Source organism: Xenopus laevis, chromosome 9_10S, assembly GCF_017654675.1.
Source record: "Xenopus laevis strain J_2021 chromosome 9_10S, Xenopus_laevis_v10.1, whole genome shotgun sequence".
Lineage (NCBI taxonomy): Eukaryota > Metazoa > Chordata > Amphibia > Anura > Pipidae > Xenopus > Xenopus laevis.
The window spans coordinates 2,340,127-2,367,213 of NC_054388.1; the positions used below are offsets into that span (position 1 = coordinate 2,340,127).

At 44.6% G+C, this 27,087-nt stretch overlaps 1 protein-coding gene and 2 non-coding genes across 5 annotated transcripts; 2 read left to right on the plus strand and 1 right to left on the minus strand.

Moving 5' to 3' along the window:
- Positions 1-635: 635 nt before the first annotated feature.
- Positions 636-25,268, minus strand: LOC108702502 (LIM and SH3 domain protein 1). 3 transcript variants are annotated; one of them, XM_018238007.2, is made up of 7 exons: positions 24,863-25,268; positions 13,354-13,448; positions 8,682-8,766; positions 7,635-7,742; positions 6,646-6,796; positions 3,996-4,099; positions 636-3,898 (listed from the first exon to the last, which is right to left on the minus strand). In XM_018238007.2, the coding sequence occupies exons 1-7, from the start codon at positions 24,929-24,931 to the stop codon at positions 3,725-3,727; spliced, it is 786 nt and encodes a 261-aa protein (XP_018093496.1). In that variant the 5' UTR covers positions 24,932-25,268; the 3' UTR covers positions 636-3,724. The 3 variants fall into 3 exon arrangements, with proteins under 3 accessions (XP_018093496.1, XP_041435155.1, XP_018093495.1); XM_041579221.1 differs by having other exon boundaries at positions 3,987-4,099; positions 24,863-25,267; XM_018238006.2 differs by having other exon boundaries at positions 3,984-4,099; positions 24,863-25,260.
- A 237-nt stretch (positions 25,269-25,505) lies between these two features.
- Positions 25,506-25,577, plus strand: trnac-gca. The gene has a single exon. It is a non-coding gene; the product is annotated as a tRNA-Cys (tRNA).
- A 247-nt stretch (positions 25,578-25,824) lies between these two features.
- On the plus strand, positions 25,825-25,896 carry trnac-gca. Its single transcript has one exon. It is a non-coding gene; the product is annotated as a tRNA-Cys (tRNA).
- The last annotated feature ends 1,191 nt before the right edge of the window (positions 25,897-27,087 follow it).

A 27,087-nucleotide genomic window follows, 5' to 3' on the forward strand; every position in this document is an offset into this window, starting at 1 on the left:
ATAAAGTAGGCTTTCCATTGCAAGTTAAAGCGAGTATAAGACATTAATGGTCTTTTTCCGATGGTCTTAAAGTTATTTGCAAATGTACAACTGAAAGCAGCTTCGGCCCGGCTGTTAATATTCTATGCACTATCGGTCCTGACTCTTGAAACAATGTAGCAGAAGGCAGTGGATTTGCAGCCTTAGAAGAAAAGGGGCGTCCGCTTTATTGTATCGAGAGTAGGGATGCACCGAATCCACTTTTTTGGATTCGGCCGAACCCCCGAATCCTTCGTGAAAGATTCGGCCGAATACCGAACCCGAATTTGCATATGCAAATTAGGGGCGGGAAGGGGAAAACATTGTATACTTCCTTGTTCTCTGACAAAAAGTCACGCAATTTCCCTCCCCGCTCCTAATTTGCATATGCAAATTAGGATTCGGCCGAATCCGAATCCTGCTGAAAAAGGCCGAAGCCTGGCCGAATCCCGAACCGAATCCTGGATTCGGTGCATCCCTAATCGAGAGTCAGAACCCCAGGTCTTTTCATTGCCTTTTAAATCGATTCCATCCACCAACATTTTAAACCTCCCTGATGGGGTACAATGTATGTATGAGGGAATGAGCAGCCAAAAGGAACACACAGACTGCACAGATTAAAAATTAGATTTTTATTTAAATTTGAGTAACCGAGTAAGCGTTTCTTGGTAGCGCATGATTGAGATTTTTTTTTCCCCATGTTTAAGTGGCTGATTATAGGCCCAAGCAATTAATACAAAGGCTTTCCAGCTGGGGGAGGAAAGATTTTTATAAAATAAACGTAAAAAGGCAAAGGAAGAGCGCGGGGAGGAGAGCGATTGGTGGGTACGGCCCCAAAAACACAGTAACGTTTTCTCCCCTTTCCTGGTGAGGACAAAGTGCATTGATTGAGGAAACAGCAGAGGATGAAATGTTTGGTCCAGTGGGTTTGGGATCCGACGTTGCTCCTATGGAATTGTCTTTACTCCGGCCCCTGGTCCCTGTGGTTTACGGGTACATTAGGGGGGGTTCTGCTGCTCCGTTAAGGAATGTTTTAAGTTTTGGAAAGGATCATGTGATGTCCACATCTTTCTACTCTTCATTGTGCTTTGGCTATTGCCAATCACTTGTGCTTCCTAAAGAGATCTCAGCCCTCTCCTACTACATATCAGCACTTGCCAATCCCCTCGTTCCACTGTCTAAGCTCCTGCAACTCCCAGCAGGCACACGCGGCTTCACTGCAACTCCCAGCAGGCACACGCTGCCTTTGGACAATACTGGGAGGAGTAGTTCAGCAACAACCGGCGACAGATCTAAGCATATTCCCTTCAGCATGGATTTAGAACAGAACAATGTTGTTAGATAGAAAGAAAGCGGTCTATACGTTTCAGAGGGGCACTTCTGCTCAATACAGGCCAAGAGCTAACGCTCGGGTTGTTCAAATCATTAAGGGGCCGATTCACTAAGGGTCGAATATCGAGGGTTAATTAACCCTCGATATTCAACTAGGAATTAAAATCCTTCACATCGAAGTCGAAGGATTTAGCGCAGATAGTTCGATCGAAGGATAATTCCTTCGATCGAGCGATTAAATCCTTCGAATCGAACAATTCGAAGGATTTAAATGCAACGATCGAAGGAATATCCTTTGATCAAAAAAAGTTAGCCAAGCCTATGGGGACCTTCCCCATAGGCTAACATTGACTTCGGTAGCTTTTAGATGGCGAACTAGGGGGTCGAAGTTTTTTTTAAAGAGACAGTACTTCGACTATCGAATGGTCGAATAGCCGAACGATTTTTACTTCGAATCCTTCGATTCGAAGTCGAAGGTCGAAGTAGCCCATTCGATGGTCGAAGTAGCCCAAAAAAAACTTCGAAATTCAAAGTTTTTTACCTTCGAATCCTTCACTCGAAGTTAGTGAATCGGCCCCTAAGTATTTTCTCAAAAATGTACATTTTTAACCCTTGCTGTATTGAGAAGTAGCAAATGGCCGTGCTGTATCCAGACATGCAACATAAGGAAATGAGTTTAAAAAACAAAAAACACATCTTTAAAAACGGATGCCCTATTTATTGACCATTTAGGTTCCACAAAGCACGGTTTAGGTTGCCTGTGAATAAGCAACATGGCCGCTCCAGGTACTGCTCACACCTGAAATGTTATGCCCAATAAACATTGCCCTCATTGTATATATACTACAAAAGGGGGATTTCTTTCCCCATACCAACTGCATGCTGGGGAATAAGCATAAGCAATACGTATGCCATGGCTAGTGCCAGCCGGAGAGAGTTGCATGGGCAAATGTTAGTTTAGGAGCTGGGAAGAAATTGGCACATTGAAACTGCAACACGTAAGGCATCTGCAAGGGTAGCGAAGTACAAGAGCCGTCTGCACCACGGCATAAGCCTATGGCTCTTGTAAATAGCCAACAAGCACTTTGGGCTGCCTAAACGTTAGGCAATGCATTGGCACAGTTTAGGCAAACGGCACAGCTACCGATCATAGACAGGACTTTCTGCACAATAAGTGTTGCCTGGAGCAGCTGAAAGGACCCCGGAGCTTGCAATCTCTGACATGGAGCGGCTGCTGGAACGGTTGGTGAGACTGGAGCCCTAATAATGTCATGGAGGCTTCCAGCATGAGGAGATGGAGGGTGCGGAGCAAAGTGTAAAACTACGGACATCAACCCCAACTGTTTAACAACAACAACACAAAAAAAAGGTGCGTCATTTTACACCCTCGCATTTTTTTTTTTTTAAGTAATAACAAAAATGGGAGAGAAATATATATATAAAATATACAGAGGGGAAAAATCTCCAATGTAAAAATATTAGAATTAAATCTGTTTTTCTTATGCCGTTTACTAATTAACTACTCTATCTACCTACCTATATATAGTTTTTTTTTTTTCCTTTTTTTAATGTTTTGGTGTTGATGTAAATGTCATTGAGTGGCGCATGCCATGACAGGGACTCACAGCCAGACCATCGCCTGATTGGCTGAGCAAGAGTGATTGACACGCGGTGGGACGACGCCCATTTTAATCATAATCAATTTAATTGAAACCGCTAATCACGTGTGGTTTCTGCTGATGGATTGTAGCAATACCCTCCTGCTTCTATTACTCTTCAGCTTTGATTGCGCTGTAGAGTCACAGCAAGGTCATCACAGCTTTTCTGAATACTAAAAATCCTAAATCTTCTTCTGGTAAATAGAACAAAGTGTTATTAACCCCGATCAAGGGGAGATTGAAAAACAAGGATAAAAATATGTAGAAAGAGTATCCAGGAGTGGGAAATAAAACCTTTACATTGAGCCGCTGCCTGAATAGACTTCTGGCTTGAAAGGATGGAAAAGGGATTGACGCGTCTGAAATGACATAAGAATATCAGGTTCCTTTGCCTTCACTTTATGGTGATCTAGTTTTATTATATATAATAAATGTTCTTTATTATATATAATATTCAATTTCAGTGCAAAGCGCTAATGGAGAAATGTCATTATAGGAATGGAGAAACTGCTGTGGGAACAGAGATATTTCCCAACTGAATCCCGTCAGAAAACAGATTGAAGCGAGAGGTAATCAGCCGCTCTACAGCCAATGGGGCAGCAGAGAGGATGAGGAGATTGCCGAAATACAGAGATGGAGCCCATCCTTCCCAAAATACGCAGGAGAGGGCTGCACTGGAATGCTTGATGATTTTGGGATGAGGCCGGCTCTTCAGGTCAGATGGCTTCCACGTAATTTGCAGGAAGCATTCCCGTGTCCCCCGTGCGTTCCACGGTCCCGTACATCCAGCCGTCGTCAATCTGCTGAACGTTTAAGATGGTGTCGCCATCTTGGAAAGACACCTCGTCTTCATCGGCTGCATTGTAGTCGTACACAGCTCTGTATCGCTTCTGAGGAGGAACAAAAGGATAAGTGAGTGATGGATTGAGCAACGGGATACAGTATTCTTACTACTGGTGCGAAAACTGCACTCACTCCTCCTCCTCCTCCTCCTGCTGCTGCTGCTGCTGCTGGGGCACTGCGTTGGGACGACACAGGAGCAGCAGGTTCCTGGTAGCCATACTTTGGTTGTGGTTGATGCTGCGGATAGGCTAAAGGAGGACAAACAACAGAGAGGTAGAGATGAGTGTGCATCACTTGCAATATAACATCATAATATAGCATCATTTGATTACTGTATATACTCGAGTATAAGCCGAGTGTTTCAGCCCCCAAAATATGCTGAAAAACTCTACCTCGGCTTATACTCGGGTCAAGCGCAAAAATGGTCGCTGGCGTCCAAGAATGGTCGCCGGCATCCAAAAACGAGCTGCCGGCACCTCCAATGGGAGCAGAAACCCTCAATTTTTTGATTGAAACTTACCAGAAGCTGCTGCATTTCTCACCCTAGGCTTATACTCGAGTTAATAAGTTTTCCCAGTTTTTGGAGGTAAAATTAGGTACCTCGGCTTATACTCGGGACGGCTTATACTCGAATATAAACGGTAATACACAGCTATCTGGTTAGAGGTAGAGTCCTGCACTGAACCAATTTATGAGACCCGGACCCGACCCGCATATTTACCCACTTTGATCCGCTACCCAACCCCAACCGGCAACTGCCTTATCCGTAAACCGACCCCTAACCCTTAAAAATGATGTTGCTGCAAACTAGAAGTGATGGGCGGGGACAGAAAAAAGGTTTGTAAAATTTTAAAAGGAGTAAAATTTTAGACAATTATGACATCAGATAAGAAATTTAGAGGAGACCCGCAACTATACTCGCACCTGAAAATCCTACCCTCATCCAGCAGGGTACCAGCTTTTTTTGTGGATAACCCACGGGTACCCGACCGGCTGCAGGACTCTAGTTGGAGGCTCAAATGGATAGACTGTATGTTCTCTGGCCTGATTGGCTGTTACATATTCATAACTGAATTTGCTGCTTTATGGGTCGTCACAGCCCACGGCCAAATGAAAAGGATCTTTTTGCAATGGGAATGTCTCATGCTCGGGATATTGCTTCTTTGTCAAACAGGAAGGAAGCTCCCAATGGTTTTTAAACGCAAAAGGGCAGATAAATTAGGCCCACTTTGCAGAATATCCTTGGCACAAAAACAAATGTGCTCTTAAAGAGCATCATATTATCTTGAATATTTTAGGCAGAAGAAAACAGAAAGCAATAGACATTGGAGAAAATAAACAGCTGCAGAATATGATCAACAAGAGGTCACTCCGAGGAGCATATAAATCAGTAAACACAGATCCAATCCTAAAATTAGAGAGAGAAACATAATTCCTCTGCAGAGACACCGACACACGTTTATATCAAGTCTTGTGCCTAAATAACCAGCGTCAAGCACTAACAGCTGCCCATATGCTTTCCAATTCTGCTGCTTAGTTTCTATGACAACCCGATTACCAGAATACATCTGGCCCTGAATAATTACATTAAAAAGGCTGAAACCCCTGATCAGAAACAGTTATTGCAAAACAAAAAAAAGGCACTTTAGTGTCCAGAGGAAAGAGGCTAAACATGTTGATTGCCACTGGGGGGCAGTGCTCTCCATAAACTTCCATTGACCCAAAGTTCACAGGGTAATGGTGGCCATAGACACACAGATCCGATCGTACGAATCGAGGATTCGTACGATTTTTGGATCGTGTGGGGCGTGTGCCGACATCTTTCGTCCGGCGGAGATCGGTCGTTTGGTTGATTTTGACCCGACCGATCCCGCTGGAGCCCATTGCGCATCGTAATCGGATCGTTCGGCCATATGGCCGAACAATCAGATTACCCCCGATATAGCCATGCTCGTTAATGACATATCGGGGGAAAGATCCGCTTGTTTGGCGATGTGGCCAAACGAGCGGATCTTTGCGTCTATGGCCACCATTAGTCTCCAATTTAGAAGATAATGTCTGACCCTCATAAAGCTCCTCTCTCTCTAGTCCAGTGATCCCCAACAAGTGGCTCCAGTGGCCTTAAAGCAGGTGCTAATTTTTGAATTCCTGATTTGGAGTCAAGTTTGGTTGCATAAAAATCACATGTACTGCCAGAGTCTCCCATGTGGCTGCCAGTCCACATAGGGGCTACCAAATAGCCAATCACAACCCTTATTTGTCATCCCCAGGGACCCTTTTCATGCTTGTGTTGCTCTCCAACTCTTTTTATATTTGAATGTTGCTCACGGGTATAAAAGGTTGGGGATCTCTGCTCTAGTCTCAGGTGATGCATCTGAAACGTATTTCTTCTGTTGACAATGATACCTGCCTATATGGTTTTGGAGCTTCTGAAGGAAACCCACACAGGCATTGGGGAGATCCATACAAACTCCTTGCAGATAGTGCCCAGGCCAAACTCAGGAGCCTAAGTGTTAACCCCTGAGCCATTGTGCTGCCCAAACTTGAACATCAGAGCCTTTGCCAAAAAAAGGCTGAAACATGGACCTTTAAAAGAGGACAACTTAAAACCTCTGTCAAATTTAAAGAAGACCCCAACTGAAAACTGCACCTCAAATGAATGATACTGAAGAGGCTAGGAGTAGTAATGTGAATTCCAAGGTCATCTTGGAGACACAAAGCGTGGCCAACCGGTATTTATTTGTATAAATGGAAATGTCAGAAGAGAAAAGCGTCTCTCGAATGTTGCAGTTACCTGAGCTACTGGCTGGGGGTTGGTGCTGCTGAGAACTCTGTGAAGGTCTGCGGTAATTGGCACCATCATCGGATCCTCGACGGTCAAAATCATCACCATCCACCAATGGGTTCCCCATCCGGCTCTTATCAAATTCTTCATGATATTTAATCTGTATGGAACAGAAACAAAGGAAAAGTGAAGGAGCTAGAATAAAAATTCAAAGAAAATCACTGAGGGCTCCAGTCTGTTCTGACCCACCTGTTTATAAGATAACCCTTGCTTGTGTATGAGAAGAGCTCTCCAACTCTTGTAAGAGGACATAGGACAGCAAGATATTTCTTGTAATTGTGGCAAACCCATATATCAGCACATTAAAAGTTAAATTAAAGGTGAACTACCGCTTTAAAGGAGAAGGAAATCTACAGAGGCAAACTATTGCCAATAGATTAGCCACTATAACACTATATTTATACTGTAGAATACTTTACCATACCTGACTAAATAGCTATAGAAGCTCTCTCTGTTTGTTTAGGATAGCAGCTGCCATATTAGCTTGGTGTGACATCACTTCCTGCCCGAGTCTCTCCCTACTCACTCATAGCTCTGGGCTCAGATTACAGCAGGGAGGCAATGAGGCAGAAAGAAGAATGCTCAAACTCAAGCCCTGAAGGTTTAGCTGAAAGAAAAAAGTCTGATACAGAAGCCTATGTGTACACAATAGAAAGAGAAATGTTGTGTTTCGACAGAGGAGTCTATATATATATATATAGTATATATTTATAGTATATATAGACAGCATGGCCCTCCTGTGGTTACTCTCTACTTGACACCTTTAATAATGGGTCTCCCTGCAGCCCAATCTATATATCCTCTAGACACGTCACCCTTACACAAGCTTTTCTCTCTATGTTCCCATTGAATGATTGTTAATAGCATATCAGGGAAAGATCCGCTCTCGATTTACTTGTGGCCCTGACAGTTTAAACAGATGTAACTGAAATACTCACATTGCTGATCTGATCCTGGGTTTTCTTGATCCTTTGCAGTTCAGGGGTGTCGGCCACTACACTGAATCCCTTGCCCTTATTCTTTTCAAAGTCTTCCTTGTAACGGACCTGGTGATAGCCGGGCAGGAACAGATTCACAATTAGCAATCACGTAAAGTAATAATTTAAGTAATAATTGCTTTTTGATACGTTTGCAATAACCTTGACACATAATTTCCCCAGCACTGTAAAAATATACCGAGCTGAGGATAAAGTATTTAATATAAATATATTCAAAGCACAATATGATCCTCTGCCCTGTGTTCCATAATTGCACCATTTCTACTCACTGTTTGGCCTTGCCTGTAGGACCAGCGGATCTACAGCTGATGGAATAAGAACTGAAGGGTACACAGATAGTGGAGCTCATTTATAAACACAGGGCAGATTTGCACCTGGGCAGTAACCCATGGCAACCAGAGGTTTTCCTTCATTGCTCAACTTGCAGGTGGCTGAGAAAAGCCATTGGTTGCTATGGGTTATTGCTCTGTGTTTGTAAATGAGCCTCACTGTACATTGTTCTTTGGATTATCCACAGTTAAATCCAAGTCTTGAAGCAGAGTAAATCTTGCTCTCTGTGTTGTCTATAATGCACATTTCTCAAATGTCCTTTTATATGCAAGCTGTAACAAGCAGTGGCTATTGTTTATAGTGGAAGGACAGTTATATTACTGTGGTCATCATCCTTCCCTACCAAGGTTCTAGTCTGCCTGCTATTAAAATTCTAAATGCACAGCCACATATCATGCCACCCCTAGGTCTGCTCCCACCCACCCCTATAGGCACTTCCAGGCCTGCTCCAAGTCCTTAGTAAGACCCCTATAGTGTTCCCCTGTGATCATGTCCAATAGTGTAGGGTTATGTTGTGCCCCCTGATTCCCCTGAAGCCTTCCAGCCTGCCAACCAGTGGCACCATATTGCTTAGAAAATCAGATATACCCATGTATGTGCCAAAACACATAGAAAAACGCCAAGAATAGAATATTTTGTGAGCAGCAAGCTCATTACCTGGCTCTGTAGCTCACTTTGCTGTTTTAGGCGAAGGTTTTCTGGGGTGTCGGCCACTGTGGTGAAAGACTGCTTGGGGTAATGCCTAAAATTGAAAAGTACAGGAATAATAAATGTTGTGGTCTCTGGAAAAAAAAAATCTACATTTCCACCAGTCAGAAAAGAAAGGACAACATCACTTCTGCTACTGCTTTACTACGCTGCAGTAAAAGCATTCGATGGCTTCAAAACCAAGGGCCGGGAGATCAGCCATCCTTGAAATGTGAACAATTCTTCGGTCTCCTAAACATTATCATTATTTACGTACAAGGTATGCGGTGCTGTACAATCCTTCTGGAACAAATTGGCTCTTACAATAGGATTAGATCTTGCCTCATGCTAGCAAGTGCTTGGGTATAGGTAGAAGATGTTGCCAACAGTTTCTATTACGGATGCACCGAATCCAGGATTCGGTTCGGGATTCAGCCAGGATTCGGCCTTTTTAAGCAGGATTTGGATTCGGCCGAATCCTTCTTCCCGGCTGAACCGAATCCAAATTTGCATATGCTAATTAGGGGCAGGGAGGGAAATCATGTTACTTTTTGGTCACAAAACAAGGAAGTTAAAAATATTTTCCCCTTCCCATCGCCGAATCTTTGGCGAAGGATTTGGAGGTTCGGCTGAATTCAAAATAGTGGTGCATCCCTAGTTTCTTTGACTTATTTCTCTCTAGATTTGCTTCATAGGCTGGTGATCATTGGGCCCCTGGTTGTTAGTAGCACCAATAACCATAACATTGAATTTACTGCATTTTACTTGCCTTTAGAATCTAATCAAATAGTAGAAGATAATGGGATAAAATCCCTTTCAATCCCTGCAATTCACTAGGGGAGGAAAGTAATGCTGCACTGCTGAAAACACACATGTATCCCATCCAAAGCCAGCACATGATCACGTACCCCCCGTCAGGGGACAGTTGCAGTGTGGTAGGTGCAGAGACACCCCATTACTTGCATGTGTGTGTGAGGGGGTAACAGAGAGCAGCAAGAACTGCAAGCAAGTTAGTGCTTCACTTTCAAGGCCTCAGTATGAGAGCAGTTCCTTTGTGACCACAACTATATCCTCTCCAGACTTTTATGCCTATTTATAGGCAATTGTGCACAGTGGTGCTTAGTCACTGCAGTTTGTCACAACCACAAACTATAGGCATCCTGTGAGCAACACAAGCAGGTAGCGACAGAAATATGGCTGCACATAGAATGTCAAGGGCCACTGACCATTAATATAGTTCAAAAAACAGTACTTCTGGTGTGTATATAAATATATATTTGTGTATTACATGAGACATCTGGCAGAATGCCACGGCTCACTATAATATACACAACACCAAATGTGAATAGATTAGAGGAGGGCTGCAACCTGCATTTGTAGGAATTTTATGACCCGTCTTGTTACACCCCACTTGCTCACTTTGAGGGGTGCCTGTTGCATGGGAGATACTTGCAGTCAAGTTTAGCTGTAGTTTATGGAGCTGTCACTGATAGGAATGCAGGCCCATGACCTGAGCTTTAGGGTCAGAGCACACAGATTCCGAACTGCCTTCCTGACGGCTAAAATATAAATTGTTTGTTTTCCAAAGTCGCCCCAAGTTGCCTGATGGGGAAACTTTGGGCGAATTCGGAAACGAGTGCCATCCCGCCAGCGATTTACATTTTAGCCGTCAGGAAGGCAGTTTGGGGAGATTAGCCGCCCCGAAGTAGAGGAGATTTGTCGCCGGGTGACTAATCTCCCCAAATCTGCCAGTGTGCCCTGACCCTTAGGATGTAGCAAAAAAATTTGTAGCAGCCTTAAGGCATGGGGATCCATATTATGTAAGTTCCTGTATCTGGAAAACCCAACCATAGGTGAGGAAAGGGGAAGTAAAGTAGTGCAGGTAAATGGCTTGACATAAGGAGGGAGCACAGATTACAGACAGGGATGTGGCAATGGAACAGAGGAAAGGTGGCCATAGACGCACTGATGACATCTTACAACACAAATTTTTGTATGATATTCAGTGCGTGTATGGTGGGAGACAAGCCGACCGATAATGACAGAAGACTTGGATATCGGTCGGCTCGTTGATCGGACTGGCCGGAAAATTTGATCAGGCGCCTTTGAAGGCCACCGAACATGGGCCACTGTTAGTGCTGAATCATCAGATACAGGTAGAATTCTATTGTTTCTATATGTCTATCTGACCATTCAGCTCTGCACGTGTGTATTGAAACCAACAAAGAAAGATCTTTTCCAGGAAAGAGCGTAATTGTAAGGTCTATGGGCACCTTAAAGGAGAAGGAAACTAAGTCAGCTTTATCAGAAAGGTCCATCTAAATATACCAGTAAACCCTCAAAGTAATGCTGCTCTGAGTCCCCTGACAAAAGAAACAGCACATTTCTTTCCTTCTATTGTGTACTCATGGGCTTCTGTATCAGACTAACTGTTTTCAGCTTAAACCTCATTGCCCTGGGCTTGAGCATGCTCAGTTTGTTCCTCTACCCCCAACCCTCCCTTCTCTACTGTAATCTGAGCCCAGAGCAGGGAGAGACTCAGGCAGGAAGTGATGTCACACCACATTAATACTGCAGCTCCTATTCTAAACAAACAGAGAGTTTCTAGAGCTTTTTACTCAGGTATGGTAAAACATTCTACAGAATAAATATAGCGTTCTAGCTTGCACTATTGCAGCGACTCTATTGGCAATAAAATGCCTCTGTAGCTTTCCTTCTCCTTTAAGTGGAAGCAAGAGATGCTAAGAAACTGTGCATAAATAAGGAAAGTGGAACAGATGATAGATTGATAGAGGGGGCACCATGAATCTGAAAGGAACTATGTATGCCTGGAAGCCATGGACACTTGCCATGCTCTTTCCTTTTAGGGCCTGCAAACGTTCTACAGGTCTCAGCCAGGACAATTGGGTGACCCGGGAGCGGATAGTGACCCGAATAAACTGTGAGAGAGAGAGATGTCATGTCATGTTTGTGGAATGTCCGGAATCTGTCGCTTCATTAGCCTCTCCGCCCTGGTTTCCTTTCCTTACAAAGTCCCAGCAGAAAGCAAAGAAAAGTCACCCCAGCCTCGTTAATACGACTGAAGCGGCAGACTGGTTAGGCAAGTGGCTCTGGCACAAAAGACCAGTAAGAGCAGCAAATGAATTTACATAAAGCTTATACTGTACATGTAAACATCTTGTATTCAAAGCAGAAATCCTGTTTTTTGTATCGGAGAGGGTTCGCACCAGTTATGTCTAAAGAAAAGCTCCGCCCACTACATACTATTATAGTCTTTTATTCATACTACCGTGTCCTGCTGTGACTGGCCCTTTAAGAATAGAATTGGTATTTTACACCAGCGAGCTCTTCCGTTCCCTCCTACACACACCTCAGTGGTCTGCAGAGATATCACAAGGCAAACTGCTGCCTACACTACTCCTGACTCGTGTGTGTGTGTGTGTGTGTGTGTGTGTGTGTGTGTGTGTGTGTGTGTGTGTGTGTGTGTGTGTGTGTGTGTGTGTGTGTGTGTGTGTGTGTGTGTGTGTGTGTGTGTGTGTGTGTGTGCGCGTGTGCGCACACACACTCGAACTGCAATTAGAGTATTTTTGCTGCCTCTTTCCTCACCTACAAAAAAAAAAGCTTGAAACAATAATGAGTATTGTTGGCTTTAGAATTTTTTAAAGGGAAAGTACTGGCTTTTTTGGACTTTTCTCAGCAAGCAGAACTCTAGGGCGAAGTGAGAAGGTTAAATTAGCAGTCTCTTGTTTTCCCACAGGGCCTGTCTAATGGTGGCAATACACGAGAAGATTAAAACTGCGGATATTTCTCCTTTAAACTGATTCGGCAGTTTATCTGCCTGTGTGTGGGGGTCTCCCCGATCAATATCAGGCTAAAAATTGGCCAGATATCGATCAAGCAGGTTTGGTTTTTCCTGAAACAGAGGATCTCATTGGCTAGTTGATGCGGTCCTACAACATATCGACTGCCATTTGCTTCACTGTAATCCGAACGCTTGGCCCTAGGGCCGAATGACTGGATTAACCAGATATCACCCTGCCTTCGGTGGGCATTTCGGGTTAAGATCCACTCGTTCGGCAACCTAACCAAACAAGTGGATCTTATCATGTATGGCCACCTTAAGAGTGAAGTTGTCTCATACTTGTACAATGCAGTGACCGTTTGGGCCTCCAGGGCACAAGAGAAGACCTGGAATCCAGGGTCCAGTCTCACATCAATTTAATGTATATATTATAGGTGGAAACAAAGGAATGCTGAAGACTGCCTTTGGCTGGGGTGTGTCTGTAGATACTCCAGTCCTCTGACAATCCAAACATTACAAGAGACACAAACTGAACCTCTTTCAAAAAAAAAAAATAAAGGGTAAAAAGTGGATTTAAAAAAAAAAAAAAAAAGTAATCTCAAAAATGCCTTATGCATTTCATAGCCCAAATGGCATTTGGTCAAAGCCTGTTACAACTACGTTAAATAAATGGTATTTAAAGGGAAACTAACCAATGAAAGGGGAAAAAAATCATTACTAATCAGAAATGCTAGACCAACCAAAAATACTGGATTTGAATGAAGGGCGGCAGTAAGTCCGTGTGCTAGTAAAACATATTATGGGGCAGAGACACTGGCTAATGTGACAGTTTGTACTTACGCATTGCAGTATGGTTTTTTGTCATATCCCTTGTAGTTCTTCATGTTCAGAGTCATCTTGCAGATCTCACAGTGGAAGCATGCTTTGTGCCAGAACTAAAAAGGAACAGATACAGGTCAAACCTCTGCTAGAAATAGTGAACAGTTGTCTAAGATTAGGAGAAGTAACAACAACAACGCATGTTACTATATACACCAAATAAAAGGGGGATACTACCCATTGTATAAAGTAACCGGTGCCTTAAGTGAAGAGGCAGCCACTGAGATAGATACCCCCATGTGACTTTCCTTTATCTCTCTTTATGTCCCTCAAACAGCATGAGGTCTTCAAAAGTATTATTTCAATTTGTGGGTATTTGTCATGTCTGAGCATGCCCAGTACAGAACTTCTTAAAGGGGAACTCGCGAAAATGAAAATTTAATATCAGCTTTAGTATACTGAAATATAAAATCAAATATTCTGTACTGTTTCTGAAATAATAAAGTTCATCATCACTATTTCTCGTCATTCTCTCTTCATGCAGCAGTTGGGTGTCAGATATTCACTGACAGTTAGATCCAATATATCTTATAGGGGGTACAAACAAAATAACTGCCTTTTGCACAAATCCTGCATGTAGAGAGACATGATGTCTGGTGAGTTTAATAGAGTGAGCTCTAATACATCTTCTAGGCAAAAGGAGCCCCCCTATAAGATATATTGGATGTAACTGTCAGTGAATATCTGACACCCAACTGCTGCATGAAGAGAGAATGAAGAGAAACAGATGCTGAGAGGGATAGGGATGATGAACTTTATTATTTCAGAAATGATGCAGAATATTTATTTGACTATATTTACAAATTTTCTTATTTCAGTATGCTGAAGCTTCATTTAAAGTTCCCCTTTAAGCAGTTTTAGTAAAGCGCATGCACGCAGCCTCAATAGCTGAATGGTACGACTGGAACACGAGGGTGGCGGTGTATCATCAAACAGTGGGCCAGTCTGCTGGTGTTTTGAAGAAGAGGAGAAGTCGCTAGCAACGTATGTTGTACTAAATACTAAACACTACAGAACAGTGGGACTGAAAGCACTTTTATTTTACAATAAAGCCCACCCTTCCTTGGACCCTCTGGAAGAAGAAGTCAATGAAATGGTCTCCTTTAGTTAAAAACCCTGGTCTAATGAATTACCCCTTATCAGTAAACCGTGATCTTTACACTCTCCTGATTGCAGAGGGTGGAGGAAGCAGCAGCGACAACAAAATGATCAGAGAAAATAGATTTTATTAAAAGAATAAGGCTTATTTATTTAGATCATGTTGAACACAGGTACATCATCATCATCATTTATTTATATAGCGCTGTATATATTGCTCCTTTATCTGTCTCTGCCTGAAGCTTTCCGGCTTCGGCTGAATAATGAGCATGGAAAGTCCCCCTCAGTTCCCTATCGTGCAGCATGTTTTTGAGGAGAACTCCTGGCTCCTCTCCCCAAGTTAAAATTCACAATAGAGGCCAGGAAGGCTTGGGGAGACGATTATAGCTTATCCCAAACAGGCTAGATAACATTGGGCTTATTAAGGAGTCCCTGTTCATGGCTCAGGAATATAAATTAGGCCTAGACGTATCTTCTCAAGCTTGGCCTTTGGCAGTGTCAGACTGGGAAGCCAGGGGCCCAGCAGAAAACCTTAGAGTGTGGGGCCACCAGAAAACCAACTGTGGGGCCACCAGTAAACCTTAAGGTGGCCATAGACGCACAGATAATATCGTACAAAACGAATTTTCGTCCGATATTCGTTGCGTGTATGGTGGAAAAAGAGCCGACCGATATCGGCAGAAGACTTGGATATCGGTCGGCTCGTCGATCGGGCTGGATGGAAAACTTTGATCGGGTGCCTTTGAAGGGACCCAAACATCGGCCATTGTTAGTGCTGAATCGTCAGATACAGGTAGAAATCTATTGTTTCTTCCGTATATCTACCTGTATATCTGACATTCAGCTCTACACGTGTGTATTGAAACGAATGGTCTTTCTATGGCCACCTTTAGACTGTGGGGCCACCAGCAAACCTTCGACTGTGGGGCCACCAGCAAACCTTCGACTGTGGGGCCACCAGCAAACCTTAGACTGTGGGGCCACCAGAAAACCTTAGATAGTGAGTATACTTTCCAAACTATTATTCATCCTCTCTTCACTCAACCTCTTTATTCTCCTAGTACTGGGAGTTTTCGTGGTATCCCGGTGGGCCAGTCCGACACTGGCCTTTGGAATGTAAAGCACAAAATTGTTACAGGTACGGAAACTTATCTAGAAAGCTCGAGACCTGGGGTTTTCCGGATAACGGATGTTTCTGAAAGTCATGAAAACATAAAGCCAATAGGCTGGTTTTGCCTCCAATAAGGATTATTTAAATATTAGTTGGGATCAAGTACAAGTGACTGTTTTATTATTACACAGAAAAGGGAAATCAGTTTTAAAAATTTGGATTATTTAATTATAACGGAGTCTACGGGAGACAGCCTTTCCATTATTTGGAGATTTCTGGATAACGGGTTTCCGGATAATGGATCCTTACAAACACCCGCACGCTCAGCGTGCACAAGCATTTACAGTCATTTACACCTCAGCGTGGCAATTGGCGTGAGCTTACCAACAAACACAGTATTCCGTCCTAACACTATAAACTGACAGTTAGAATCCACTGGGACTGGCCGGCCTTTTATCATTGTGAGCAGCAAAACAGAAGTGCAGAGTATCACCTGCAAAAGAATGAATCCCCGACAAACGGATTTGCATAAACGAGTTTAACTGAAGATTCCTTGGGAATCTGCTCTAACTTGGGGGACACAATGATAGAATTAGCTGGAGGAGGCCGTTCTACTGACATGAGATCAGAGGAAATTGCAGGAAGGTAATTTGGGGGCTTGAGACTGTAAATGGTCGGTGGAAGTTATGTCACCAGTTGGAAGAGAATTCACAAAGGGAAAGGATGAGTAGGAAGGTAAAATAATACCATTCATTACACAAACCTTCTTTTCAAAGGCAACAGATACTAAAATACCTGCCAGACATGCGGCATTGTGGATGATCCCGGCCCTGTCATTACATTTTTAAGCTCTTCAGCAAAAACACGGGTCTGTTCATTAAAGGGATACTGTCATGGGAAAACGCATCAGATAATAGTGCTGCTCCAGCAGAATTCAGCACTGAAATCCGTTTTTCAAAAGAGCAAACAGATTTTTTTATATTTAATTTTGAAATCTCACATGGGGCTAGACATATTGTCAGTTTCCCAGCTGCCCCCAGTCATGTGACTTGTGCTCTGATAAACTTCAGTCACTCTTTACTGTGATATCACCCCCCAGCAGCCTAACAACAGAACAATGGGAAGGTAACCAGATAGCAGCTCCCTAACACAAGATAACAGCGGCTCCATAACACAAGAACAACACTCAATAGTAAAATCCAGGTCCCACTGAGACCCATTCAGTTACATTGAGTAGGAGAAACAACAGCCTGCCAGAAAGCAGTTCCATCCTAAAGTGCTGGCTCTTTCTGAAATCACATGACCAGGCAAAATGAGCTGAGATACACCTACACACCAATATTACAACTAAATACACTTGTTGGTTCAGGAATGACATTTTATATTGTACAGTGAATTATTGGCAGCATAAACAGTGTCATTTAGAAATAAAAACGACACCATAAAAATCATGACAGAATCCTTTTAAGCTGTTTAGCAAGAACACGGGTCATTTCATTACAGATAAACAGACAACTTCCTTTGCTTTTCTCACATACTAAGTCACTCCTCCCAACACAACCTCCTGCTCAGATAGAGGCACAAATGAGACTGTCCCAGGGGCTAAAGCCACATGGGCAATATATACCTTGACTAGCACTACAGTGGATAAGAAAATGATCATGGCAAATGGAAGGGCGGCAGAATACTGGTGCCAAATGGAGAAAGAAGATGCACGACCAACATCAACTTGTTTCAAGCTGCCCAAACCCGGACTGCCATGAAGTCCACACTACACTGCAGTATCCTAGTGAATAGAATGGCACAGGATGGGTTACGTCAACTGTTCTCAAGTTGTAGAGCGGTTAGAAGACAAAAACATTCTTATCATGTACCTTTCAGCTGCCCAAACACCTAAAGATCTGCTCGTTTGGCAAGGGCAACAAAAAATGAGGATCTTTCCCCAATCTGCCCATCTTGAGCTGATCACAACTACAGTAAATTCAGGAGAACCATGTCAATGACCAAAGCTGTCCTCACCCCGAGAGGATTGATATCTGCCCAATTTTCAAAGATATCAGTTCGGCAGGCCCCATACTAGGGCCGATGGAAATACTTTTCTGCAGCAATAGATCTAATTAAGCGAATATCTGACATTGTCCTGTATCCATTTAAAGAGGCAGTTCAGTTGGTTTCAGATAGTTCCCCAGAAATAAAGATTTTTTTTTTTTCCAATTACTTTCTATTTGTTACCATTTTTCTAATATTGAAGTGTAAAGTTTTGCAGCTCTGGGAGGGGTCGCCGACTCTTTAGCGGTTTTAAATGGATACATTTAGTGGATACATTTGTTATCTTTGTCCCTGCTAAGCAAAATCCATGAGCTTCATTAAAGGCAGCTGTTAGAATGGATACAATAGTTGCTTATATTTATTACACAGAGAAATATATCAACTAACTGTATCAACTAAATGTAGCAAATAGTAAGTTTATATTATGATCATGACCTGCCAGACTCAAACACCGGATACAGGAACTAGAGTCCTGCGCGGGTCCACTTTTTGGAACCCATACCCGATCCGTACCTGCAATCCGCAACCCGGACCCACATTCTTACCCACTTGGACCCGCTACCCGACCCGGAAGTACGTTATCCGCAACCCGGACCTGCTGTCCATCAAGAATCAGGAAGTGCCGTCATCGGAAGTAGGCGTGATCAGAAAAAAAGGAGTAAAAATCGTTATTGAGACGACCCGCGACCCACAAACCTGCGTCTTTACCCACAACCCGCAGCGTACCGCAGGTTTTAGCGGGTAACCCGTGGGTACCTGACCCGCTGCAGGACTCTAACAGGAACATTAAACTTTAACCTTCAATTTTGGGAAACCAGTAAAAAATAAATGCAACGGAAAAAAAGCCTTTGTTTATGGAGAACAACCTGAAAACAACTGAACTGAAAAAAAAAGTGTTTGGAAGGTGAATTCCCCTTTAAGATACAAAGTCAGAGACCTTTTCTTTCCAGCAAAGGGATAGAATGTCAAAGTGCTTTTAGGCTATTTCTTTAGGGCCACGTGCTTTATAGATTCACTAAAATACTCTCCAACTACAACAAAAGAAGGGAACTAAAAGCTGCACTGGCTATTCGTGAGTACAACACAATAGAATAATATTGCTGCATCGTGGTATTTATCTGACTTTTAAATAGCCGTTTAAAAGGGGGCACAAAACTAATCTTATTGGCATGTCCCTGTATATATTCTGTGGATATCTATGATCCAAGTGTCTATTTATTGTGCCCATTATTTTTAATCATGGTTGGACTGGGACCTGAGGTTAGCCCCCCTATTATGATCCGAACATTGGCCCACATACATATCCAGTGTAGGCCATTCTTTATAAAATCCAAGCAAGAAAATCAGTTGTTCAGCTTAGTGTTCCAATCTAAAATCAACTTGTGTAGGCACGTGTTCTCATTGAAGGGTGTAGGAGCTTGCGGTCCTCCCCGCGCCGAGGGTTTATTTTCAGGGTGTCTCATTTGGCACTCCAATTCAAACACTCCTTTATCTCTCTATAGGAATGCGGCTGCTCCGCGTGACTTTTTCTAACTACGGCTAAGCCGATTAAAAGAAAACCTGCCTTTTCACAAATTATCAGTTATTATCGGAACGGCTATTTATTGTTTCTAAATGTTCATGTTGTACAATTATCACTAGTGATGGTGCAGAACAGTAAGTGCCTCCAGCTGTCTCTGGTCTAGGTAAGTGCAAGAGACAACAAGATTAGGCGAGACACAACCTGTCTGAAATTGGGAAACCACAAAACAATACACCCCTATGTGCCATCAGCCTTATACCAAGGAATTGCCCTGAATAGATGCTGCCATGCTGCTTATTTCTTGGTAGTTAACCGACTATTTAGCTCCAGAAATGATCAGCAATTCAACAGGTTTCAGATCAGACTGGTTGATTTCTGACCAGAAGGTGCTACTAGTTGAACTATCAAACTGCCAGGCAGCTGCTTACCTTGCACACCATGTGACCTGACTAAATGCCAGTATCCCAACTTTGGTCACATGGAAACTGCATGTGAAGCAATGTCCGTGTGCGATCTGGGTTTTATTTTTTATTAATAAATAAACATAGAAAAGGGCATTACATGTATGGGACCTGTTATCCAGAATGCTTGGGACCTGGGGTTTTCCATAATTTGGATCTTCATGCCTTGAGTCCTAGTACTAGAAAATCATGAATATATGAAATAAAGCCAATAGGCTGGTTTTGTCTCCAATAAGGATTAATTATATCTTAGTTTGGATCAAGTACAAGCTACTGTTTTACAGGTATGGGACCTGTTATCCAGAATGCTCGAGACCTGGGGTTTTTCAGATATACGTCATTTGGGTCTTTATATCTTAAGTCTACTAGAAAATCATATAAACATAAAATAAACCCAATAGGCTGGTTCTGCTTCCAATAAGGATTAATTATATCTTCGTTGGGATCAAGTACAAGCGACTGTTTTATTATTACACAGAAAAAGGAAATCATTTTTAAAGATGTGAATTATTTGATTATAATGGAGTCTATGGGAGATGGCCTTTCCGTAATTCGAAGCTTTCTGGAAAACGGGTTTCCGGATAACCGGCCCCATACCTGTACAAGCTAAACATTGAGCCCAGCACAAAGAAATTCATCATCAATGTTCATTTAGCTGGTTCTGACTCTGGAAACTACTTAGCAAAGATCAGCTCTCCTCTGGACAAGACTCCATGTTCCACAATGACTTGCAGGCTTCTGAACGGGTCTTTTTATCGGCTGGCTACTGCTACACAGTTGTTTTAGCCAGAACCAGCAGTGCAGAAAGGGGAGAGACATACGGCTATCACTTGTAGTTACAAATAACCTTAAAACCATGGGAAACGTGTGCAAAATATGCATTGAAAAGTTGCTTAGAATTATGATGTTTTGTTAGACTGTACAACCCCGTTATTAATTATTCATCCCTAACCATAAACATTGTAAAACTATTCTGTGTATGGGTCACCCAGCATAAAGGAGTACATTGCTCAGTATGCTTGTAACGTCAATTTAATGCAAAACAATACCTAAAAACGGGAATATTTTATCCCCTAAGACAGGGAACCCAAACCTTTTGAACCTGTGAGCAACATTCAGAACCAAAAGGAGTTGGGGAGCAACACTAGCATGAAAAATGTTCCCGGGGTGCCAAATAAGTGCTGTGATTGGCCATTTGATAGCCCCTATGTGGATTATCAACCTACATTTAGGCTCTGTTTGGCAGTACATATTTTTTATGCACCAAAATTTGCCTGGAATTCAAAAATAATCTCCTGCTTTGATGCCACTGGGAGCAACATCCAAGGGTTAGACCAGTGATCCCCAACCAGTAGCTCGTGAGTAACATGTTACTGTTGCTCTCAGTGGCCTCAAAGCAGGTGATTATTTTTTAAGTATAGTGCCAAGTATTGTAGACTGCCAGTCCACATAGGGGCTACCAAATAGCCAATCACAGCCCTTATTTGGCACCCAAGGGACTTTTTCATGCTTGTGTTGCTCCCCAACTCTTATTTCATTTGAACATGGCTCATGGGTAAAAAAGGTTGGGGACCACTGAGTTAGAGAGCAACATGTTACTCATGAGCTACTGGTTGGGGATCACTTTACTAGTGGATAGTTTTCAGGTCCTATTGAGTATGGAGTCAGATGTAGGGTTGAGAGCCCATAATGAGAAGTGGCTAAACCAGATATAATTCATTCAATCGATTCAGCAAATAGAAAAAGGAGCAGTCGCTGACCACCACCACCACCAGGTTAGAGAGAGTGTGTGAGGAGTAATACACACTACTACTACTACTACTAGACTACTAATAAAAGTAGCAGGGGAAAAGAAGAAACCACAATGAAGGAAGTTGGTGTTGTGACAGTTGCTGTGCTGGCAGAGAGCTCCAGCTCTTGCTCCATCTATAGCAATCTCCACTCAAAAAAGGGGTTGTAGCAAGACTCAAGGAAGTAGAAAAGAAGGCAGGTTGGAGCGGAAGGAAAAGGCCTGTGAATGGTCACACTAGAGAGGAAGCAATGGGGAGTGATAGGGCCCGACATGCTGGAAAGAACCAGCGCCTCCTCCTACATGTTTCTTCTGATGCTCCTCATGTCTTCTGGGATACGTACAAGGGAACTGGCAACGAAAGGAACCAACTGTATAATTATAGGGATACGTATTTTGGTAACCACAGGCACTACATACATACTGACAGCACAGACACACACACACACACAGACACACACAGAAACACAGAGGCACACACGGGCACTACATACATACTGACAGCACACACACACAGACACAGACACACACACAGAGACACACACACAGAGACACACACACACACACACAGACACACACACACACAGCCATTGAGTGGAACGGAAGCCGGCCACAAAAGGAGACCATTTAGAAGAAGAGGAGGGGGAGAGAGTTTCTATCAAGATTTTTAAGCCCTGGGAAAATGAACTTCAGGGGTCAAACTCGGGCAGGGTGGGGTCTCTCCGCACTATTAACCATTTCCTCTATCTGCAGCTCTTAAGCTTCCACCCCCATTTGGTTAAATTAAAACTATTTTACATGCACATTGCTGCTCTAAATGCAGATTTTTTTTTACTTTTCCTGACCAATCGGAGATGTCGGCATTCCTCGGCTTTTGACCTGCCCAAGAACGTTGTGTGTGGCTGGTGGTGTTTGGAGAAGGAGGGGATTCCAGAGCTTGGAGAGACACAAGAGGGAGGCGAGGAGTTAATGTTGGGAAAATAAAGCTGTGCAGTAGTAGATGCCAGGACTCATGGACTTCCGCATACATGGCGGATAGAATGGGAGGGGGGCAGTAGGAATGCAGGGTAAATATACACTCCGTTTTACACTCCAGCTCCGGCTGCAACAAGGCACAGACATGGGCGACACCCGCCAGAATGGGCACATTACAATACTAAGGGGACAATAAAGTGCAGAGAGGTGGGATTCAAACACAACCTCCCCGAAATGATTCTTCATGTGCAGCTCCTGTGTAATAATCCAATGCTTCATGGGAAGTAATACAGACAGCTGTGTGCTTGGGACTAGGAATGATATCTCATATATATCTCATATACATCTCATATATATCTCATATACATCTCATATATCTCATATAAGAGCCATTCGTTTACAAGGCAGAACTAATGTAGTGGGTGTTGCTTTAGGGTTAATGTCTCCCCAATAACACAAGTGCTACCCCTTTTCACAGTTGCTGGCTAAATAAATGTGGCGTATTCAGAGGAGCTCTTCTATATCAGCCAAACAGTATCGTCCATCCAACAGACATGACAGTAAAGGCATCAGGGAGCCTGAATTACTCTATGAACTGCAATGGGAATTTAAGCAGCAGCAGCAGTGCGAGTGGGTAGTGACTGGGCATGACATTCCCACCAGCACATCACAACACTATTAGATATATATATATATATGTGTGTGACAATCTATTTAGGATAATATATATATATATATACAGCATGTATAGCACTGACAGTCAACACTTTGCTGCACCATTGGGTGTTACTTATGCGACGTTACATGGACTGATCACTGACATTAGTTAGAGCTGCGACTTCCCCAACTTTAACACAAACAATATCCTCTGTCTGACGAAGGGGCCAGGCCCCCCAAATGTTACACCTGACCTGAATACAATTGCTGGGGTTTAACCTGCTTAAATAGACTCAGTATCTGTTTTCCTTCCCCAACTTTAACACATCGCAGCGAGTCATGTAACAGCATCCCATTCCCCTGTGAGGAGAAGGAATGTGGGAATCTCTAAGGAATGTGGGAGTCTGTAAGGAATGTGGGAGTCTGTAAGGAATGTGGGAATCTCTAAGGAATGTGGGAGTCTGTAAGGAATGTGGGAGTCTGTAAGGAATGTGGGAGTCTGTAAGGAATGTGGGAGTCTGTAGGGAATGTGGGAGTCTGTAAGGAATGTGGGAGTCTGTAAGGAATGTGGGAGTCTGTAAGGAATGTGGGAGTCTGTAAGGAATGTGGGAGTCTGTAAGGAATGTGGGAGTCTGTAAGGAATGTGGGAGTCTGTAAGGAATGTGGGAGTCTGTAAGGAATGTGGGAGTCTGTAGGGAATGTGGGAGTCTGTAAGGAATGTGGGAGTCTGTAGGGAAAAGGAATGTGGGAATCTGTGAGGAGAAGGAAAGGCAATAGAGATGATGTGAATATGACAAGTTGTTACATTTGTGCAGCACAGTTTGTAGGAAGGAATATTTCAGGAGTTTTGTGGCTGAATCTGGGGATTATATTTGGACCCAATACTTACACTGAAATACATAATGTGCATAATGCAGCCAGGATGCCTATGCTGGGAGTTGTAGGAGGGATGCTGGGAGTTGTAGGGGGATGCTTATGCTGGGAGTTGTAGTAGGGATGCTGGGAGTTGTAGGAGGGATGCTGGGAGTTGTAGGGGGATGCTTATGCTGGGAGTTGTAGTAGGGATGCTGGGAGTTGTAGGAGGGATGCTGGGAGTTGTAGGAGGGATGCTGGGAGTTGTAGGAGGGATGCTGGGAGTTTTAGGGGGATGCTGATGCTGGGAGTTGTAGGAGGGATGCTGGGAGTTGTAGGAGGGATGCTGGGAGTTGTAGGAGGGATGCTGGGAGTTGTAGGAGGGAGGCTGGGAGTTGTAGGGGGTGCTGGGAGTTGTAGGAGGGAGGCTGGGAGTTGTAGTGGGGATACTGGGAGTTGTAGGAGGGATGCTGGGAGTTGTAGGGGATGCTTATGCTGGGAGTTGTAGGAGGGAGGCTGGGAGTTGTAGGGGGTGCTGGGAGTTGTAGGGGGATGCTGGGAGTTGTAGTGGGGATGCTGGGAGTTGTAGTGGGGATGCTGGGAGTTGTAGCGGGATGCTGGGAGTTGTAGTGCAAGTGATATGTTTGGGGCAGGTGCAAGTAGAGTAAATGAGTGACTGTCAGTGCTTAGGTGTATATAGGTGTATATGGATGTATATAGGTGTATATATGTGTATATAGGTGTATATATGTGTATATAGGTGTATATAGGTGTATATAGGTGTATATAGGTGTATATAACTGTATGTTGTGTTCAATGTCTCATTGGTGATAGGGGGGTGTAGAGGAGAATGAGAGAGGAGAGAGGTACAAGGGGCAGGTGAGAGACACTAGTGTCAGCAGGTGAGACGTGTGTGGGGTCGGCGACACTGGCTGTGGGCGCATTGGTCCCATTACCTTATCCAGACAGTTGACTTTCTCGGTGGGATACACAATCTTGCCGCAGCGGCCGCAGCTCGGGTTCATGTTGCCGGTGAGTGTGTGACAGAAGCAGGAGGATGTTCAGCTCTCCCAGGCGACCCCTGTCCGTCTCTCGCTCCGGGTCGCCGCTGTCTCTCAGTCTCTCGGCCGCGCTGCTGTCGGGTGACAAACACACAGGAGGGGCGGAGGCCGCGGGGACGCGCGGGGCACGGAGAGAACGGGGCGGGGCCTAGCGGGAGCGCGCGCACATTGTCACTGAGGCGGGAGCGCGCCTCGATACTCAGCGGGTGAATTACGGCCTTTTACTGAGGCGCAAAAGAAATCTATTTATGTTATAATTTATACACCGTCTGGCGCAGGCAACACGCCCACGTCCGAGCACGTTGCCTTGGTAACGCTTCAATACCGTAGAGCCTCGGCCACAGAGTAGTGAATGGGCCGGATGCGCGCACAGCGCCCTCTCCTGGTGCCACGTAGGCGCGTCCGTACGCAAATGTGCGTGAGCGTTCTCTATGTAATACGAGGGAAACTAAGGCTAGAACTAAGTAAAAGTATCAGTATGGCCTGTAGGCGGCTACTTTCTATTAGAGACACTACGGCAGGCCGTCTAGAAGCGAGCGGGGGTATAGCTCAGTGGTAGAGCATTCGACTGCAGATCGAGAGGTCCCTGGTTCAAATCCGGGTGCCCCCTTCACATGTTTTGTTTTCCGGTTCTTGTCACGTGACTGTATTTCCTCCCCCTTCCACATGGATTATTCCTTTCCATAAAACATGTTCCTTCCCGGTCTATTTTGTCACTATAAGAAATCAAGCTCCTTCCACAGGGAGTCCCCCAGGGCCCTGACTCCTCCCACCTCCCACAGGAATGTTCCATGTTTAATATATAAGGGGGGGAGGCAACGGAATGGTTCCACTTTATAAAAGTAGAACAGATGTGGGGGGGTATAGCTCAGTGGTAGAGCATTCGACTGCAGATCGAGAGGTCCCTGGTTCAAATCCGGGTGCCCCCTTCGACTGTTTTCTTGTTTCAAGGGAATGAGCCGTATTTCTCCTCATAATATTGTTCAGTTGGGCTCCATGAACAGAGTGGGACTGAGGGGCCACCAGGCTGCTGTCTCAGAGCCCCACTACAACCCACCTTTAGAACCTACAACCCACATTCAGAACCCTCGCACACACCCCGCCCTCGCACACACACCTTCAGAACCTAGAACCCGCCCCGCGCACACACCTTCAGAACCCGCCCCTGCGCACACACACCCCGCCCCGTGCACACCTTCAGAACCCGCCCCCGCACACACACCTTCAGAACCCACCCCCGCACACACACCTTCAGAACCCGCCCCCGCACACACACCTTCAGAACCCACCCCCGCACACACACCTTCAGAACCTGCCCCCGCACACACACCTTCAGAACCTGCCCCCGCGCACACACCTTTAGAACCCACCCCCGCGCACACACCTTCAGAACCCGCCCCCGCACACACACCTTCAGAACCCGCCCCGCGCACACACCTTCAGAACCCGCCCCTGCGCACACACACCCCGCCCCCGTGCACACCTTCAGAACCCGCCCCCGCACACACACCTTCAGAACCCACCCCCGCACACACACCTTCAGAACCCGCCCCCGCACACACACCTTCAGAACCCACCCCCGCACACACACCTTCAGAACCTGCCCCCGCACACACACCTTCAGAACCTGCCCCCGCACACACACCTTCAGAACCCACCCCCGCGCACGCACCTTCAGACCCACCCCCACATATAAACCCTTTCAGAACCCACCCCCGCGCACACACCTGTATTTTGATGCAACCAGCCTGGAGAGGGAAGATGACGGCAGGAACAACTGACTTGGTCAGGGAGCAGGTCTGGGCCCATGAGGTTTTTTCCCAGTGTTCCACCATCCCAGTCCGACCCTGGTTGTATTTTAATGATGACACACTCTGCCTATTTTGCCCCCACCCTGTTGCACTCACTGCTTCTCTCCCCTATTACCCCCAGGCATGAGCCTCTTCTGCTAAACCCTACATCCATTCCTGCATGCCCCCCAGCCCAAATAATGTCCTTACCCTCAGTACGAGGGTCAGACTGGGCCGGCAGGACACCAAGAAAAATCCTGGTGGGCCCCGGAACTAAATAGAACCTAAAGCAACCACAGCCCTTTAGCCGGGGAGATCTGTGCCTCCCAA

Bases quoted from the DNA above. Each gene is read 5' to 3' on its own strand.
- LOC108702502 (XM_018238006.2), bottom strand. From the start codon at position 24,931: ATGAACCCGAGCTGCGGCCGCTGCGGCAAGATTGTGTATCCCACCGAG. The intron at 13,449-24,862 runs GTAATGGGACCA...GTTCCTTTTTAG, and splicing joins AAGTCAACTGTCTGGATAAG to TTCTGGCACAAAGCATGCTT. The intron at 4,100-6,645 runs GTAACTGCAACA...GTCCTCCTTTAG, and splicing joins ACCCCCAGCCAGTAGCTCAG to CCTATCCGCAGCATCAACCA.